Source organism: Sinohyriopsis cumingii, chromosome 2, assembly GCF_028554795.1.
Source record: "Sinohyriopsis cumingii isolate HCF-2022 chromosome 2, ASM2855479v2, whole genome shotgun sequence".
Classification (NCBI taxonomy): domain Eukaryota; kingdom Metazoa; phylum Mollusca; class Bivalvia; order Unionida; family Unionidae; genus Sinohyriopsis; species Sinohyriopsis cumingii.
This window is the reverse complement of record NC_142962.1, coordinates 5,667,257-5,688,111: the sequence shown is the minus strand read 5'-3', so window position 1 is coordinate 5,688,111 and position 20,855 is coordinate 5,667,257. Positions and strand designations below refer to the sequence as shown.

Here is a 20,855-nt window from a genome sequence, read left to right as displayed (position 1 = left end):
CTTTGCTTTTGAGTGGAAATTTGATTTGATTTACAAGAATTTTACTGATTTTGTGTTAATCTGATTACTGTGGTTTAAATCTTCAAAGAATCGGCCGATGGACATATGATGGAATGTATTCTGTAGTAAGGGTTTCTTATATTTAGATATTGTTTACAATTTGGTCTAAATCAATAAGTGTTTGTTCTGTGCCTGATTCTCCAGTTATTGGTAAATGATACATTTCATTATGTGACTTACAAATTGCGGTAAACTTAAGAAAATAAAGGAAAATATTTCCTTCACGGCTCTTATGCTTTTCATCTGCAAAAGTTGTTTTAGCGTGTTATAAAATAAAGGCAGTAAAGGCGAATATTGTCGGTAATATTTTCTTTACAGTTTTGACCTTGTGTATTTAAAAATTTGTTTACTATACTTTTCTCTTCGTATAGATGGAGCAGATCCAGCTGATAGCGACGGAGCTAATCCAGCTGATAGTGACGGACCATGGAGAAAGGCACCACCTTTGAAAAGAGAGGTATGGCTGTGTAATGTTCTTACCAATATGTAAAATTGTTTTCAAAATGGAAATGAATACTTTGGAAGTATTCACTTCCTTTTGAAGAATACGATCGTTATCTATAGATAAACTGCATTGTAGATGACTATTCTTTTAAAAACAAAATTTAAAATGTTGATGGTGTTATATTTCTATTACTAGTATTTAAATTATTAAAAATATCTTAGAACACACATAGACGTCCATCCGTATTTTTTGAGAAAAAATAACTCCACACCGATTCTCAAACTTTTATTAAAAAATGCTAAAGAAAGATAACATCTGTACCACTATTTCAGACTTTTCAAAAATATGTCAGAACTCAAAGATCGTATTCTCAATCAGATTTAATTTTTCAAATCTCCCTGTGACCACCGTATTACATTTATGTAAAAGCATATATTGTACAAAACAGAAAATGGCAGTATATAAACATTCATCATTTTTCATTTTTCAAAACATTTTAGACAACCAAAATCAAACACCAAACAAAGTTAACTTTGTAAAAAGTCACTAGGCCACTATGTTCAGGTATGAAGACAAGTAATTAGAAAAATGAAGAAATAAGCGATCATTAAGTTTTAGTTGATTATCCGGATGGGGTATCACAAAAAGTCACCTATTCATCAATTAAACCAAAACAAAGCACGTAAATCACTTTAATATCAATACAATAAACCCCCGAGCTAGAGTTAGATATAATTTATTTATTTTTTTAAATAACTATATTAAATCTACTAAGCTAAATTGAATAACCATGGGTCTGGATATCACAAACATCAGATATGATTTAATTAAATTCACTTAGGAAAAAGAAAGAAGCAAACAAACAAAAATAAACAAAATCAAAAACAATTTTTAAAAAACACAAGCAAACAAATAGTCAAAATAAAGGTATAGTTTTATCAAATAAATCGACATTAGATTTAAAAACTGCAAACAAGTAAACCTTAATTCTGTCCTACAACTCAGTTTAGTGATCTAATTGGTAACGAAATGAAAACGAATTTAAAGATAAAGATATCATGCACAGAAAATAATCATTTTCGAACAAACCATTTTATATTTTAATACTTACACTTTTAAGTTTGTCAATATTGATTCAGTGAACACATATAGAGGAAAGTGTGATATGCCATTTTGTCAAAATCATTTCAGCTGGCAGGATGTTAATGTCTTACCGGCCATTAAATCTCATTAATATTAATTTACCAGACTTAGTAAAATAAAGTTATTGTTTTCACATCTACTTTTAAGTACAACAACTATTGTCTGAATGTAAAATACCGCTATCTGATAATCAGCCTTCTCATCCAACAGACAATTGTATAGATCTAAACTAATTTGACCCAGTATGCAAGAGCATGAATACTGATTCGTATCACGATTGGAAATAATACAAATAAATAGTTGATAATGAACCCGAAGTCTACATCAATAATATGGAGAATCTACTTTAGCTGGAGATACTCAGGATGGATTTATCCTACAAGACAGCGATGGTCAAACAGAAGATGACATTTCATATATTAAAGTATAAAGTTGCATGTGATATGTATTTTAGTGGTCAGGTACAAAACAGAACATCGTTTACACAATTACAGAATTTATCTTAATTGTACAAGAGACTGTGAAAATGTTTATTCAAAATTTAATTTGAGATCGACAAGTGTATGACTTAAACGAAAATATTACAATAGGATTTCAACAATGTGTGTCAGACTCAATATCAAACAACCATACTACTTCTACTTCCACTGTCTCCACCACTTACCCCACATGTAGGATGTTTCGCATCTTCAGTGAAATATCGTAATTAATTATCTGCAGATGAAGCAAGAATTGTTGCTGTCTTACATAAAGCTGCATGAAAAGAAGCAATTATTGCACCTTTCTCTTATTCTGTTGTTTTTATCTTTCACAAATTGGTAACTTTCATTTAACTTTTGAATCACTGTGATTACAATCTTTTCTGATTTTGTTTTGATATTCTTAAATTTCCAACTATTGAATACGCTTTTATAAGAATGCAATATTACGTTTAATTTAGCCATGTTCCATCACTGACTTCACTGATATATTTTTAATCCCACTATATATGGTATATTTCAAAGTCCAATTTCACTGATATTGTTTTTGAATATTACTCCTAACATTGCATCAACATAATCCAAGAATTCTCCTTCTTATGGGGAAAAAATCTTTTTAAAGTGTCTCCTTCACAACTTGTTCTTTTCAAATTTAAAAGATAAAAAACAACAAACAACAAAAAAAAAAGAATTATTAACTCCTCTTAAAAAATCATTATTGTCCTTATCAAAATTATCGTCTTATTCTCTTGCATTATTTAAAATTTTATTCTGTTGTGATTGTTTTCTCTTTATGTTGTTTTCGTATATGCGGGAAACACATCATCATTAAATGTAGGTAGAACAAAGGGTGTTTCTTCAGAATGTTGTTTGATGGTTGTTTCTATTCTTTTATTTCCTTCTCTTTCTCATCCTAAATCATAAAATAATTTCTGTCTTTATGTGTAGCTATAACATTAGGTGACAAGAAACATTTTGGTTTAGCCTTCTTAGAAATTTGTATTAATTCTGTTTCATGAACAAATGAGTTTTTATTAGTTTATATTGAACTTCCTATATGTATGAACCATTCTTGTATATGTTCGTTATATTCATTAAGTAAAACTTGTTTTACAGGTAATGTAGTTGTAAACGCTTATACTGATTAGTTACGATTATCAGTGGTTTTGGTTTTATATTTTCAAATGTTTGATTGCATTGATAATCAAAATTTGGTTAATCTTTATCGTAAACGTTATAAAACAAACTTCAAACGTTACGCTTCACCAACGTTTGCCATATTGTCACATTGTAAATAAATTAAATCAGCTTGAAAATGAATTGGGTAATTTAAATATAAGTCATGAAGCATTAGAACAAGTGCAAATTCAAGACCAAGAATAAAAACAGAAAGTTTAAAAAAAAATTGTACACGTAGCGTACAAGGAAATACCAAATGAAACTTTATTTAGAACAATACTTTGATAAAACAATGGATGAGAAAATAATAAAGAACAATACAAATGTGTAAGTGCAAGATCAACAAAAATACGACTGTGCATGTATCTAAATTGTATTATAACGGTCTATCTAAGGGGTCGCATGGTGTTTTTGGCATAGATTCAACAACATAAATGAAACATCAACCGTCTTTTTTTTCCAGATTGATACTCGTTTGTTTTCTTTGTTCTCTTATGCTACGTGTTCAGGCACGAATAAACAGCAATACAAGAAAGATTGAAAATAACAAGCTTTGAAAAAATATAATAAATTATTTATTTCCCTGGATAAATACTGTAAAAAATGAAAAAATAACTTACGGTTTCCAGAATCAAATCCAAAAAGAATCCAAGAATAATCCAGGAATTAAATTTTAGAAGTCCTAATGGGGGCGCTCACCAATTAATATGTACTTTAGAGAGAGTGACGTTTGTAAGGTGAAGTAGTTTGCATTTAAAACATGCACAATGGAGAGAATGTTGGCATACCTATATGCTACAGTAATGTAATGTGGATGATATTTCTTTGGATATTGTACTTTTGGAAATTTTACATGATTTAAGCACACTGCTAACTAAAGTGACTGCTCCCTTGGGTTAAAAATCAGCCTGAATTAGTCTAAAGTACACTATACATAGCAGCTATTAAAATAGGGAAAATGAATTTTGCCAGACTAGACAATACCAGCTTCTGAACGTGAAATGAATGAATTATCAAATATGTAAAATGTAAAAATAGTTATCGGCTCTTTTTTATACAATTTACCTCTGAAGTTCAGGAAGTGAAAATGACCAAGTAGAGCTAGCACTTTTTTGAAAGGTTCACATTAAAAGTAAGGCCAAGCTGTATACTCTATAACCCATACTACACCCATCAATCATACATAAAAATAAAGGTAATTAAAGGTTCTTTTAATTATACCTAAGATATACAAGGTCTTTTTAAATAGCCAGTATAACCAGTGAGGAAAGCCGGGGAAATTCTTTTTCTTTAAAATCTTAACCCTATGCAAAATGCGAAACTGTATAGCGCCACCTTAAAGCAAATATAAAAATGTTTGCAATTATTTTTTTTATTTTTATATAATTATGTATGATGTTCTGAATAAAATGGTACATTCATATTGATGTTAAGCATGAAAATAAGCTAATTATGATCATTTTTCTCTTGCTTACATAATTTGCCATGAGGCATGTTTGTGTGATTAGTGACCTTAATTATGGGGAAATTAAAAGTTTTAGAATATAGGAATAGAGTCAACTTAAATTTAAAACTGTTGCAATAAGTGACAGAAATATATGGTGAAAATGTTTCTTTTCATTTATTAATAATGAAATGAAAAAATAAATGATGAGAAAGTGAATTCGCTTCTTCCATATTAAACAATAGGCAAATATTTTACACTTTGACCTTTGACTTTATGAACCTGATGAGTTACCTCCCTTTTCAAATTGTAAAATTCATCGATCATACATCAAAATAAAGGTAATTAAAGGTTCTTTTAATTATACCTAAGATATACAAGATCTTTTTTAAATAGCCAGTATAACCAGTGAGGAAAGCCGGGGAAATTCTTTTTCTTTAAAATCTTAACCCTATGCAAAATGCGAAACTGTATAGCGCCACCAATAATAAAATATTCTAATGAATTCAAGTTCGAGACCTGAGGAAGAATCAAAGATGGAAGGCGATGACGTATACTGTAACCTGTACTGTGTTGAAGTGTATAGAACCTTGTAGAAACAAGAAATATCACTCCGGTTTTGGAAATCGGAAAAAATATTAAGAAATCTCTTTGTTCAAGAATTCTGTATGAGTACAAAATATTTCCAGAAAAACGAATTAATCTTTTAGACTCCGAAAATTTAAAATAAAACTCAAAACTGGACACAACAGAAGAAGACAACTTGACATCATCACTATTAATACTAAGTATTTCGCAATATTGGGAAATGCCTAATTGCGAAATAGAGGATCACGTGGTCATGTTTACATACAAAATATCACGTACCCACTGTATGTCCTTGATATAAAAAAAATGTCGGACTAACATTTTCCTCTTTACCTCTGTTCAGTATATTGAAAGACCTTCTTGTGTCGTTTATACCAGTAATTATACTTAACTCGTTCACCATTATGTTGCTTTGTAAGTCTGATCCCAACGTCTAATTTATTTTCATAGAACAAAATTGTTGCAGTTTTGGATGATCATTTTCCTTAAATGTGGTTTATTGTCATGTCAAAAATGGGTTTATAAATATTAATTGATGTGACTGTAAATTATGTCCTCATTTAAATATATCCTTAAAAACCTTGGGTCAAATAGTAGAACCTATACAAATTTCTTGAAGTTTTGCATCTGTTGTAATACCTTATAAAACAACCAGCCAGAAAAAGAAAACGTTAACACCTTGCATATATAAACAAACCAATAAATAAACATATACTATTTAACAATTACTAGAGCTTTATAGTAGAATCGCTGACAAACTACCTCCTAATCTATTTTTTAAATATCCTCTTCTCGGTATTTTATATGGCTTTTTATAATTGTGCTAAACGGTTGTAGTATAGCTGCACCAAACACTCATCTACGTTAGAACAAATGTCGAACCTCCAATACAAATTATATCTTAATTTTCTTTATGTGACACCTCTTTAAAACAAAATTTACGAACTTGGGACTGGGACAACAAAAAGCACATCTTCGCTAACAACTTTTCTGGACTACACGGTTCATGATAATTATTTCTGTTGTTTGTTCGAAGAAATGATAACAAGTTTATTCTGAACAATTCGGCATCTCATCACCGTATTCCAGAATTTTGCCAACTTAATCAGTTAAAAAGGGAAAAACTTGATTAAATACAACACGTCAAAAGAATGATTCTTTGTAAAATTTCGGTCTCCAAATATACTCTTTTCAATATTTTGTTTCCGAAATATTTCATTACAAAAATGTTGTTACGGAAGTACGCCAGCAACGTATCTAGATCATTATAGGATTACATGATCGTGGTTGGGTATTTATCGATGAACGTTAATTCCAGAGGACTTTATGTTAACTTTGTGAGTGATTAGGCAAAATTTATACATCGATAAATACCCAACCATGATCATTTAATCCTTATAATTCCAATTTCGTCCTTTCTTTCGTGAAATCAACTTATTCCATCAACAATTAATTCCAATTTAAGTAGCGCGTACTTTCCCTTCATTCACCGCTTCACATCGCCCCCATAATACATAATCTGTACAAAATCACACGAACATATTGACTACTGTCACAGTTAGTTTATTCAGAAACTTCATACTTTACATATTAGTCAATGGCTACCGATGGTTTCAACACATTTAGTTAATTTACAACATTCTTGTTCAACTCTAGTTAGTCCCATTTGCTACATCAGATGACCATGACCTTACATAATAACAGCTGATACAGAATGCTAGATTAAATTTCCAATCAAACCTTAAATCATAATGGATTTTATCAATGAACAACATGGAAATATGAACTAGATGATGCTATCCCTTACTAACATAAAGGTAACAATTAAATAAATGGTATACAGGAATAACATGTTTTACCAATCTCAACAGCATTAATACTTGTGAAGACCCGTTCAGTGATCTAATGTCAAATGAAATGTAACTGTCACAGTTACGTTTATTCGGCAACTTCATACTTTACATCTTAATCAATGGCTACCTGTGGTGTCAGCACATTTCTTTTCATATAAAAAAATAACATTCTTTTTTAATTTTGGTATGTGCTATACAGGAATAGCATTTTATATCTTTTTCATCCGCGTTAATAGTTAACAAGACCCTTTCAGTTATCTAATGTGAAATTAAAAGTGCAGCTGTTAAATGTAGAGTTGCTCGCAAAATCGGACATATGTCTTATTTGGTTGCATATTTGAGTGTTGGAGTGCTGGAAGGAATTAATGACTACACATCCAAAATAATTTAAATTAGCAAAACAATCACATTTATATATATATATATATATATATATATATATATATATATATATATATATATATATATATATATATATATATATATATATATATATATATATATATATATATATATTTCAATGGTGTTAAGTCAGATTGGTGGAGTTGGTGGTTTTACCATTTAAAAACTTATTCAGTCTTTGAATAATGGTCTCATAAATATTTGTTTTATTTTTGTGTAAGTGGCCATATTCACCATGCCACCAAGACCCACACACGTTTAAATTTTTTTAAATTAAAATTACCATTGAAAACTCAATGCCCCATTTTGTGTTTCGTATAGTAGCCACTCACTATTGATTTATTTCAGTAGCTTTTAAGTCCTCCTCAGATAATTTCGTGAATCTTGGTTTATATCTCTCAGCGGCCTCAAAATTGACTGGCCCAGTTCCCACGCTATTATTATTGTTTTAGTGTATGGCTAGGGTGACTGAGGTCATGGGGTGCTATGCGAGGAAATTTATCAATCTGTTATTCTGTTTCATTGTCAACGTTTGTAACATCCATCGCATTATCGTCAAAGCCATCTTCATCTGCTTCAATCGCTGCATTTATTTCTTTTAACTTCTTGTCATCTTCATTGCACAAAGATAACATTTTATTAGTTCTTAATACTATCCACATGCATAAATTACAAAATCTTGGGAAAACCCTCCTAAAAGCCTATTTTTCAGAATGTCCCTTATTGACATTTTTTCTCACTAATTATTACCAAGAAAAGGACATATGACAATACAATACAATAAATACAGTTTTGCCAAGCTTAGTTTTGGCGATGAAAGGTTTTTCAAAATGGTATTGACTGACAATATTTTTTCATAATATCGCGGCTCTTTGAAATGTGAGAACATATGACTTTGCATACCTTTCACTATTCTCAATTAAAGCTGTAGTTTGTAAGACGTTTTAAATTATATACGAGCGATGGGACAAACATTTAAATATCCGGCCCATTGATGTCGCTTAAAAAGATGCCCACATGAATGCTTGGCTGCACTAAAAATGCTATAGTAATATAAGATAAGAATGGACTGTTATAAATAAACACTGGACACAGAAAGTTTCGTCACGGCATGAACATACTTGCTTTTATATGGTAATGTAAGTAAGGTTAGTATAATACTTCCATAAGCTTGTCCTTGGTAATGTAAATATCATATAGCCTTGAATTTCATATGAAACCTAATATATGGCGGCTTTTAGGTTACGAAGGTCTTGGGGCTCACCCTCACGGTGGCCAGATTAGAAACACGAGTGTTACTCTTCTAAAAATCTTATTATAATATAGAAAAATAAACTGTTCTCCAGATCTACTCGAATACATCTCAGCGTATGCAAGTTTTATGATGAACATTTTACTTGAGTAGTGCACTTAGTTTTTTTTTTTTTCTTTTTCGTGATTAATTATATTTCTTTCTGAATCTCAGCAATTGCAACAATTGATGGAGAAGATAGAAAACTACTGCCCACCATCAGTCCTGGGTGTTTCCTATGCAAAGATTCTGATGATTAGTCCTGTTGGAGCAGGAAAGTCAAGTTTTTTTAACACCATCAATTCCATATTTAAAGGTCGAATCACCTATCAAGGATGTAGTGGCAGCGCTGAACACAGCTTAACGACGGTGGTGAGACTATTTACTAACTTCTTTATTGACTCCACATAGTAGCGACAGCACAAACCCACCTTCTACTCACTCTCTTTCATTTCTTTTCTGGTGCTCGTACTGGCAACTTTAATTATTCATTTTAAAATATGTCGAATTACAAATTGCTTCTGTGGTACTTTCATCATTATGAGGGCCAAATGTCCATGGTAGCATTACTTAGACCGGAGTTAGAAAATGAAAAATCATTCAGCATGTATTAGATATTTTATTATGAAACATTAAAGCTGATATAATAAACGCGGCCTCATTATATACTCTGTCGTATTCGAGCTTGTGTACTTCATGTCACATACGTTAATGAGCGCTTTTTTCACTACGAAAAAGTTTGCTTTTTTCACCTTGTTCATTTACAGTATAGACAGTATCAGTTAAGGTCTGTGAAAACAGGCAAGGAGCTGAAGTTCCGCCTGTGCGACACGTGTGGGCTTGAAGAGAGTCTTGGTCCTGATCTGGCAGACCTGAATTTCCTTATATCAGGAAACATTCCAGACAGGTACCAGGTAAGTCTCGTATCATATCAACTAAAAATTAATGTGTTACTTTCAACTGCTACTATATTATTAGTATCATCATTGAATTTATTATTTATTTGTAAGTTTTGCATTGCATGTTTGCTGTATACTTATCTGGATATTATGTTTTTCTATAAACAAAAGTAGTTCTATATTATATGGCTAGCAACATGTCGTGCTTAATATTTGGTTACAATATGGCCTTACATATGTTCCATACTGAGTGTTTCTTAACCCAGGGACCGTGATCGCTTTCTACGGCCCTGATTCCACTCAGCAATTCACAAAACTTATTTATCTTTAGTTGAAATTTAGGATCAAAGAGAATCTCCATTCCGAGACTACTTTTGCTAATATCGCCGAAAATTACTTCATAGCCCAGTTCGTTTGGTTTATTTTTCCAGAGGCATGTCATCATTTATCAAGCTTCTTGCAGAAAATATATATCTAACTTTATATCAAGAAGCAATTTAAAAATCTTGCGCCTCCTTGTAGTTTCCCCCCAGTCCATTTACATGTAATGTTCCCCTCGATTAATGTTTACTCATTATTGTTGGACAACTTATTCCTTACGTGGCGAGGCGAAAAATGTAATTAAAAAAGCGAATGGAGACAGAGGAGGGTGGACGAATAAAGTTAAAGACCGGTTGGATGCGCGGAATCGGCCCACCCAAGGAAAAAATGTATAAGAGGAAACTACATATATTGGAACCAAACAAAACATTCCTTTCACTGCGTACTTCCATAAGGAGAGAAAAGCAAATAAATGTTAATATTTTCTAAAAATAAGAGGTAACCACTCACAAGCGGCAAAGCTTTATGGCGATAAAAAAAAATCAACATAAAAGATAGGCTAGATGAGTAAAAGAAACATAAAGAGAAAGGAAGGAAGGAAAGAGAAGTTTTAAGATATATATATATATATATATATATATATATATATATATATATATATATATATATATATATGGAGAAATCGAACAATGACATATCACTTTTTTGATAGTTGTTTTGTTTTTAAAAAGAAGGGGAGGGTGTAACTTTCCATATTGTTAACAGTGTTATTGCTTTCCATATCATATCGTTAACAAACTTGTGTACCTCATAAGAAAACAAGACGAAGGTCGTAAAAAGAGCCTTTCGAGTATACGAAGAAAACGTGAACTATGTGCAGGTTTCCTAACATGCTTGAAATTTGCACCCATTTGAGCAGATGGACACTAATAACTTTACTGTGCAGGCCAAGTAATGCATCTTGTGCAGTTATTCGAGTGTTTCCGCATGAAGACCGCGTGCGGATAGCATGGGCATTAGTTAAGTTCTCATCAGTTCCGTTCTTCATTAATAGCGACATTAACACACTTAGATTTGCATTATATGACTAGAAATAGTTATACTCGCATAAAAATTACAAAAAAGTATCAAGTGTAAAGAAGAAATAATAATTTAATTACTCGAAATAAATGTAAGCAATGCTGTTACTTCCCCTTAGCTACTATTTCCCACCTACAGAGGACGCCAACCGGAAATGACGTACACGTACATTTATCCCCACAAGACTAAGTAAATGCTTCTTGTTGTCGAAAAATAAACACTATAAACTATGGATAGGGAATATTTAGACGAAACAACTGAAAACTAATTTACTGTTTAGCCTTTAATCGATATGAGTGTGCTACGCACTAGATTATGTCGTTTTCAAAACTTTTCCATTGTTTCAATTTATTTTGAAAATTCCCGTTAATACGGGTAAAAAAGAATCAATGCTGGCTTCCCTATGTTGGCCGACTTTGTAAAAAAGATCGTTACACTTAAAAGAATCCAAAGGAACCAAACTTGGCTTTTTATGTCGGCCGACTTCATAAGAAAAAATCGGCACACTTAAAAGATACCAAAGTTAGTTTCCGGTGTTGGTTTGCTTTGTTATTAAAAAAAAAAACCTTTGTATGTGATATCCTGTCGGTAAGTTTAAGCAAGGAGTTTATTGCTCGCTGCCAGTTGTGTTTATTTATCACCCTGGCTTCTATTTGTTTGCCATAGGTAATCATAAATGATGTTTACAGGGCAAATAGTATACAACACAATAACATGCTTTAATAATACTTTTGTAACACATGCTAGCGACTAGATTATCATTTTGCACTCACGGTGAGTGTAAAAATAATGATTTTTTTTATTTGCGAGATACCGTCGTATAGTTAATTTGGATACAATATAATCTTGGTCAGTTTGCACCTTGTAACTTATCACGCGTGAGTGTCAGGTGCTTCGAGCAATCGGGTGATATTTTCGTCTCTTTTGCGATTTTGTTATCTGACGTAAGCGATACACACTACAGTAAGGATGCATACGCAAGCCGACATCAGCTATATATACGGAGTTCGTGGATATATATTTTTCCTTTAATAAATTTCGCACGATGAAAAAAGGAATAAATGATAACAATGCAAGGTTGGTTTCTTTCATTTCATTTTCAAATAAGTGTTTATTTAACAATTTTATTGTACCGTACGGGGGGGGGGGCACAAGTTCAACACAAATTATTTCCCTTCTTATTTATATGGAATAATGGAGTAACTATGACGATATTGACTAGTAATGACAAGCTTTCAATTTACGCGCACACACACCATGACAACTTGAAGAAAAGAAACAAACACAAAATTTAACTGGTAAGAGCTTCATATTTTTGCAACTAACATAATAAAATGTTATTCTCTCTCTCCTTCATGTGTAATCGAGTGTGTATTTATATGCATCAGTGTTACAACCTAAAGCCTAAAATTAAATATATTTAAATATCTCATGTACGCTACCTTAGAAAAATATATACGTACTCTGTAGAATATTATCTGTTAAGCATTATTGTTTTATAAATCAATGTTGATAATGTGACTGGAAGACTTTAATTGAGAATGTCGTTGTGAAGATGCATATATTTTGTAGCATAAAAAATAAATGTATATAAATATTTTAATTAGAACAAGCAAGAAATGTCATTTTGCGTTTTTTCTCATATACATGTACGTTACGAAGTATGAACAATTATTTTCTTTTATAGAATATCAAGATAGCTTGGTTTGTTTAAATTCATTTTTTTTTTCCTAAAACCTATCTTACGTACTATCTACTTGTTGTTTGAAGAAAAAGAATTTGTTCCAACTATTGTTGAGTTGGGCGGAATTGTCTTTCGAACTGGGTCGAATAGTCTTAATTTCGGCCCAATTTGAGCCGAATTGTCTTGGCCCTAATTGTCTTTTGGCCAAATTGACTATAATCTGGCATTAATAATACAACTTTCCATCCCTCACCCTATTCGATCCCACAGCTTCAATCCACTTTTACTGGTAAGCAGGGTAGTTCGGAAAAAGAAAGAACCCTACTGACCCATCATCACTCTGCTGGTTACATCCATATGCAACACAGTGCACCATATTCTCTGTACAAAAACACGATCGTAAGACATATCACACAGACATTTATCTGGGGAAATTAAACATTTGAATGGCTAGGTTGAATAGAAGGAAGAAACGTACGTTATATCCGTTTTTGGCATGCGGAAACTAGCGATTGATTACTGAGATTTCCGAATATTATTTTCATTTAAACAAGCGGATTTGTAAGTCTAATTGAACGTTTTTATGATGTGCATACATAACAAATGCGTTTTGTTTATGACTATAATAATATCACACGTTTGTACAATATAGGTGTCCAGTGATCTTTAAGTATTCCTTAATTCTGCTCTTCAACAATAAACGACTTTAAAACACTTAAGTACTCGTCGAGACTAGCTCTTCATGAATGTTTTGTTTTACTTAAATGATGAATGTATCATTTCTTTTCGTACGCTTGTCTCTGTAGGGAACCTTTTTTGTCAAACAAAAGGATTAGGTTCTAGAACTATCATGTTTGAATAGAGACATATGCCCAATTTTCGTTCTCTTGTACGTTCGTTTTCAACCATTCCTTATACATTCTTATATATGTATAAGGTCGTTTCAGACACGTATACATGTAAATTGTTGTGTCAGTGAAGTCATCTTAAAGGTCATGTGTATAGCTCCAAAGAGTGCGAGTCTTCAAGATCTTTGTCAACGTTTGCATTAAAGTTTGTCATCCAATTTTGCCTGTATTATTATCCGTTTGACAATGTTAGTTAGAAGTATCTAATCCATGTTTATTTTCCTTTATGAAAAAGTTTAACCCTTCTTCGCCGGTCACAACAGATATCCCAGGCTTCATTGACCGACCAGAACTCAAGGACAAGGTCCATTGTGTGGTCTTTGTATTGGATGGAAGCACGGTAGATGTTTTTCCCAAATCAGTTTTGGACAAACTCAAACAGATGCAAATTCGGATGAATAAGATAGGTGCGAGTTTCATTTCTGCGTACTTATAACTTCTGGTAAAGTTCAACAATATGGACCATAGAATCGCTCTTTTTATTTGTTATTGAAGAGAGAGAAGAACGGAACATATTATATCCAAAACCTTAGAATTAAGATCAGTTTTATTATATTGACCGCGTCGTTTTGTTTTTATTTTATGTTGTTTTTAAACGATAAAGTTATTTTTGCATTGTTCATTAAAATCAAATTAATAAATATAATTGCTGATTGAAATAACGATCGGCAAGGTACAAGGATGACTATGACGTTTTTTTTTTCGCATAAGAGTGAACTTTACATACGTTTATATCATAAAGTTGTATCTAAATAAAAGGTATATATTGTTATTACATCACTACCTTAATATTTTGTATAAAAAAACAGAACATTCATAGATTTAATAGAGAACATGGACAACCAAGTTTATACTGGAGAACCGGTGATTCATTCAAGAAAAACGTCGGATATACTAATATATATATATATATATATATATATATATATATATATATATATATATATATATATATATATATATATATATATAGACAGAGAGAGAGAGAGAGAGTCAAAGTGTGAGAGGAGAGAGATAGAGAGAGGAAAGTTAAAAGAGACCCAACTCATTATGAGTATAATGTGTGAATTAACAGGACTACCGCGTGTGGTCTTGCTGACGAAGATTGATAAACTATCAAAGGCTGTGCAGGATGACGTGTCCAAAGTCTTTGAGAGTGAAGAAGTCAAAGAGGCGGTAGATAAAGTGTCACAGATGATTGGTGTGCCACGCGGCAATATTCTCCCCATCAAGAACTACGAGAATGAAATATGCCTAGACGACGGCGCCAGCTGTCTGTCCCTCCTGGCTCTGGACCAGATTATCAACTTTGCAGCGGACTTTTTAGATGACCAACCGGATGCGGTTGAAAAGGGCGACAAAAAAACTAACGAATCGAAATACTGATTAGTGTAAAAAAAATTATCGTATAGCACAGGTACCATTGGAAGGTGCACGGCTATGTCATCTTAAGCCATAATCTTGTGTCTATCCAGACTTATTTTTTTGTTTGTTAATTTTCTTGCATTTCATTGTCAAAATTAATTAAGATGTGCAATGTACTCATAGGTGGGCTATTGAAAGGCATTTAAAGATAGATAGTAATTAACCTAGCATGCAATATAAATTAGCTTGAGACCAATTAACATATCGTAAAAGTGTATTAATTAAGATTTGCTTTTCTTTCCAAACTTGGATTATTTTTATTAAATGGTTTCGACTTTTACAGTGATTTGTACACATATAAATCATTTCAAATTCGCGTTAATACAACATGATTAATGCATTTCTGAAACTGACTAATATCTGCATTAGAACAAACTAGTATAAAAAATTATTTACTACAATCTTCATTCGTTGTATCTTGTATAAATCAAAAAGTAATTTCGTCACCCACGGAATTGGTCAAAACTTTGAATATGAAGGACAGCATCTTGTATAGACAACAACATCATACATGCTTTATTTACACCAAGTAACTGACTTGATGAAAGCAATATTATTACTACCAATGCCTCAATAAACGAGTTGGGGTGTTATATAAACGCGTATTGGATGATATAAAGACATTCAGTGATTCATAATATAAGTATGCAAAATGTTATAGATCTTAAAAAAGAGGTAGAGCTGTTGTTACATTACAACGAATAACTAATTAATTTTAATTGATGTGTGTATAGATATATTATGCCCATTGTACATAGATATGCAACATTTCTTTCTTTGATTTTGTTTCTCAAATTATCAGCTGAGCAAACTGTAACAGAAGTATATGAAAGTATCTTCTGCTTAAATAAACAGTAATTCGCTGATGACTCTGGAACAGTTTAATTTGTAGTATAACCCTTACTGATGCAGTTCATCAATTTTGGTTTGTTTTTAACGACTCTTGTCATGAATGAAACAACGAAAAAATATCAGTACAAAAGAAAGAAAAAACTCCACCAACGCATGTGAATTGAACATTAGATGACACCATCTTCATATGCAAATTCTTTTTGCATGCATTGAATACAAAAGCACGACCTGTACATTTTCAAACGTTTGTTCACGTAAAACCTGTTATATCTTGCTTAATAATTCTGCTTGAAAGTATGAAAGGAAATAAAGTCTTGAATCTTAACGCATATAGTCTGTATTCTTTGTCTATCAGTAAATCAGTTCTGTACTAGTTTAGTAGAAATAACCTTTTACATCCGCTCATTTCCAGTGGAATAAACTAGATGGTTTTCATTTCGTTCTGTATACTTCAATCAAGGGCAAATTGTTCGATCCATCTCCCGTGTGAAGGGTCTTCTTTGAACAGTGCCGATTAATAAAATAAGAAGTCTTCTGAGATTTATTCTAATGTCCTCAGATGTTTTTCAAACATATTTTCTTTAAAACAGATAAAAGAATTATTCTTTTTTATGTTACCTGCTACGAACATATGATCTCTTTCGTAATCCTCTCCAAGTTGAAGTGCTCTTAGTTTCAAACGAGTTTTGATTTTATCTTGCCGACTTCATACATGGAAATTAATAAAATAATTATAAGTCTAGACAAGACCTCTATAAATGCTTTTAGATGTCATTCAGCAAGTCATGCAAAACTCTGTAGAAATTGTTAAAAATATGTCTTTTCACCTGTCATATATTTTGGCTAGAAACTTATTTATCTACAAATATTATATGAAGATATCATAATCAGACTTTGTATATCGTGATAAAAAGTAGAAAACATGGAATTGTTGGCAAGTTTCATGCAGCAATAATAGTAAGGCCATTTTATGGATACATCCAATCGTTTCCGTGTGGGTAATGAAATCTAACATCGCTTGTATTTCATCTTCCCTTCCAGTTTGAATATTCATGTGAAATAATTGGGTAATTATGTGATTTCAGTAGAATACGCGACCGGGATATTTTTGTACATCTATGCAGAGTATAATTGTTCAATGTGATAGGTAAGGATATTAGTGTTACATTTTATATCTTATTTTACGCTGCCCGTTTCATTCAGTTGTACTTATTATCGCTATTTCAGGTAAAACACGTAATAATTTTATTTGCGTTGAGCGTGACATATGCTGTTTGTTTTCACACACACACACACACACACACACACACATATATATATATATATATATATATATATATATATATATATATATATATATATATATATATATATATATATATATATATATAATGCGCTCTTACCTTGAGTTTCACCAAGTAATTATAGAGTATTTCCGCACTGACACCAAGTAAGTATAGAGTATTAATGCACTGATATAATTTTTCGTCAGTTTCTGTCGCGATATTTTCTAATGTTTCTCAGCAATCATGCAACAGAAAAGGATGCCTCCAGCAATGCCAGCAATTACAGTATGTCAACATATTCCAGGAAAACATGATTTGGAAGTCCATGTTTTCTCCTTTTCCCAAGGACCTCTGGAAAACAGTCGTTGTCAACCGAAAAGTTTTTAAACGCGCAAATACTACATTAATTTGTGCTCTAATCACATAATTACCACACATTACAAAGGTTTAATTATTTTACATTAGCATCTTTTTTCATGTTTCGAATTGTATGAGTCACCAGTAAGCATTTTTAAAGCGAATACTAGTAGTTCACGCCATGCAATACAAAACACGACCCAAACACCCCTTAGAAAACATTATTCCTTTCTCAAATTACTAAGCACTTGTACTTAAAAATGTCCTGAAAATTCCCTATGCTAAGAAATTAGGGGGAATCCTTTTGACATCAAAAATACTCATGTCGTCATAAAGTCTCGTGAATGCTGTATTATGTCGTCTGCTCCTAGAAATTGGCAATTCCTCGTGTTGAGAAATATGTTTCTAACACGAACTCCCCATAAGCAGCAACATAATCAAACGGAGACGTTAATAAAAAAACACACATACCTTAGATTTATTACATTACCGAAAATCACTCGTCCCGGACTGATCACAAAAGTCATACCTGTGGCCATGAATCGCAATTGATTACTCCCCAAGAATCAACCACCAACCCGAGTCGTGTTTCCCAAACAAATCAGAATCACAATCAATGGATCTGATTAACTAAATCCGCCACTCTCCATAATACTAACGATAAAGCATAATCACTCATCGCCTAAAATGAAATATAGTTATATATACAATGAACAAAAACTGCATAATATTCTACCAAACACGAGACTGCTTTGACTGGGATATCAACTCTGCAAATTCTCATATATTAATATCAGGTTACAAGCCCATTCAATCAGAATCTTCTCAAGCGATTTCACTAAGACAAGGAAAATTAGTATGATCAATTGTATTTAAAGAAGTCTCAAGTCAAATAACTGAATTCTTATTAAAAGAAATATTAAAATAATGACATACACATTATAAGGATATACATATAAATGGTTATTTCTTGAAACTAATGTATTAATAAAATAAATATCAATTTATTTTTTCAATCGAAGTAAGAGAGCAACAGGATCTTGTTTAGTGCCATCAGATTTGGTAAAATCGGGAAGACTCCTAGTTGTGTTTTAAAACTTGAAAAGTTACATTTAACCAGGTTAGCGGTTAAGAAATGCATTGACTATATAATTATATTGATTAGAACAAATTTTTTTATATTTGTTCATTTCCATACTTGATTGAGGATGATGGGTTTAAATCTGAAGAGATTCTACAGCAATTTGACTGTTCACTCTACTAAATAAATCAAGTTGTTTTTGTAAATAATTTTTGTTTCTTTCTATCATTAATGAAAGCTATTTTTAATTTAAATCGTTTTGAAAGTGTAGTGTTTTCATACATGCCAAAACTCCATACTTACCTGACAAAGCGGTTTTAAATTATAAAAAACAACTAATTTCCCCACATTGAATTAAATTGTAATTAGACTGACTATCGTCTAATACAATATTAATCGGATCGATAGTAAGGGCAAATACTGCATAAGGTTTATAGAATCTGTTATAATTATAATAATGAGGACTAGTATTGATTTTAGTATTAATGGTATTTCATCTGGAAAAATGAAACAATAAATACGTTCTGATAGCTCAAGAAGAATTACAAAGTCTGTGTATTAGGTTCTGAATTATATAATTGATTATTACTATAGATTTACACTGATTACATCTACGTTTTCAAAAAGCATTGCTTCAAAAAAAAAAATTAGAATTGGCATGGAGTAGTGCTGGTGAATATATTATTGCAAGAAAAAGTTAATTCTTTAGGTACTGCTTTCATTGTAAGACTATAAAGGTATAATCAACAGTTAAATCTTGATGTGGTAAAAACAAGTTCCAAGATTTAAAAACAACAATTTCCGTATATCAAGTTGACCTTCAAAAATTTCATAACTTTTGTACTAAATAAAGGCAACAATTTTAAATGTAATCTTTTTTGTTCGCCAATACAAACTGTGTCAAACTTTAGCCCATAAGATGGTTGTAAACATGGTTTAAATTCAATAAAATTATATCATTTTTTTAACTGTGTTTATTATTCAAATCTATGTAACATATTGAAACCGGGTACTAAAGTTTACTCTTTAACGAGAATGGTCTTTAAAATATGATCTTTAGAGAAATTTAATATAAGTTTCCAACATCAGTGAAATTACAGAATATTTATAAAAGAATAGTATTGGTTGCATTAATTGGGTCGTTCTTTCAAAAATTGTACAAGCAATTAAATTAATTCCCCAATCATCTGTTAAATAATTTTACTCTGAACTGAACTTCGTTAAAAATTGTGTGCATCACATTTAGGAAGAAGTTTTAAATTTTCCGAATCATCTCTATAAACTTGAATAATCATGTGAATGAAATAAAACATGAATTTATACTTTTCAAAAAAGTGAAGTTCTTGTCAAAGGTTCACCGTCATTGTTTTGAGAGGCTGGACTGTAAACAAAGTAACATGTAACGGAACACAGATTTCACTTCCGAGTCATCACCAAGGCCTTATTACTCACCGTGCACTGTCGCCGAAATACACACGGACAACCATACTATAAGCACATATTCTCAAGAATAAACAATTATCTTTAAATCCCTACCAAAAAATGCATAATATAACTCTTCTATCACCACCAAAATGAGAGGGAAAATGTTCTAAAAATGGGCTAGAACTACATTCGTGGTTAATTGGAGCGCGGGGTCCAGGGCCACTGCCTTGCTTGTCTGGCCATAAGGCCCTTCGTTATGATAGCTTATATTGCGTACTCTTTATGAAGAATGTTATACTTTCGTTTTCGTTTTCTTTCTTCAAAAACTTACACGTACATGGTTAAAATAACTGTACTTTGTTTCTGAATCACTGGAACAAGCTAACACAATCGATCGAACATGTTGTAGATGTTACGGAGAGGTGCATTGTAACATGAATATTATATACGAGATTAACAAGGCATATGTCCATACACTTTGTAATGAATGTACAAGAAAAGCAAGGCCTATATCGATACACTTTGTAATGAATGTACGAGATTAACAAGGCCTATATCCGAACGCATTGTAATGAATGTACGAGATTAACAAGGTCTATATCCAAACACTTTGTAATGAATGTACGAGATTAACAAGGTCTATATCCAAACAC

General features: G+C 31.8%; 1 protein-coding gene across 1 annotated transcript in view; it reads left to right on the top strand.

The window, feature by feature from the left end:
- LOC149804279 (interferon-induced protein 44-like) overlaps window positions 1-16,378 on the top strand; it is a 66,464-nt gene extending 50,086 nt beyond the window's left edge. The window contains exons 3-7 of the mRNA XM_089938348.1: window positions 432-517; window positions 9,059-9,256; window positions 9,652-9,798; window positions 14,012-14,183; window positions 14,852-16,378. Of these exons, the coding sequence (XP_089794474.1) occupies window positions 432-517; window positions 9,059-9,256; window positions 9,652-9,798; window positions 14,012-14,183; window positions 14,852-15,162 (914 nt within the window). The 3' untranslated portion in view covers window positions 15,163-16,378. The remainder of the gene's footprint in view (window positions 1-431; window positions 518-9,058; window positions 9,257-9,651; window positions 9,799-14,011; window positions 14,184-14,851) is intronic.
- Window positions 16,379-20,855: the final 4,477 nt, after the last annotated feature.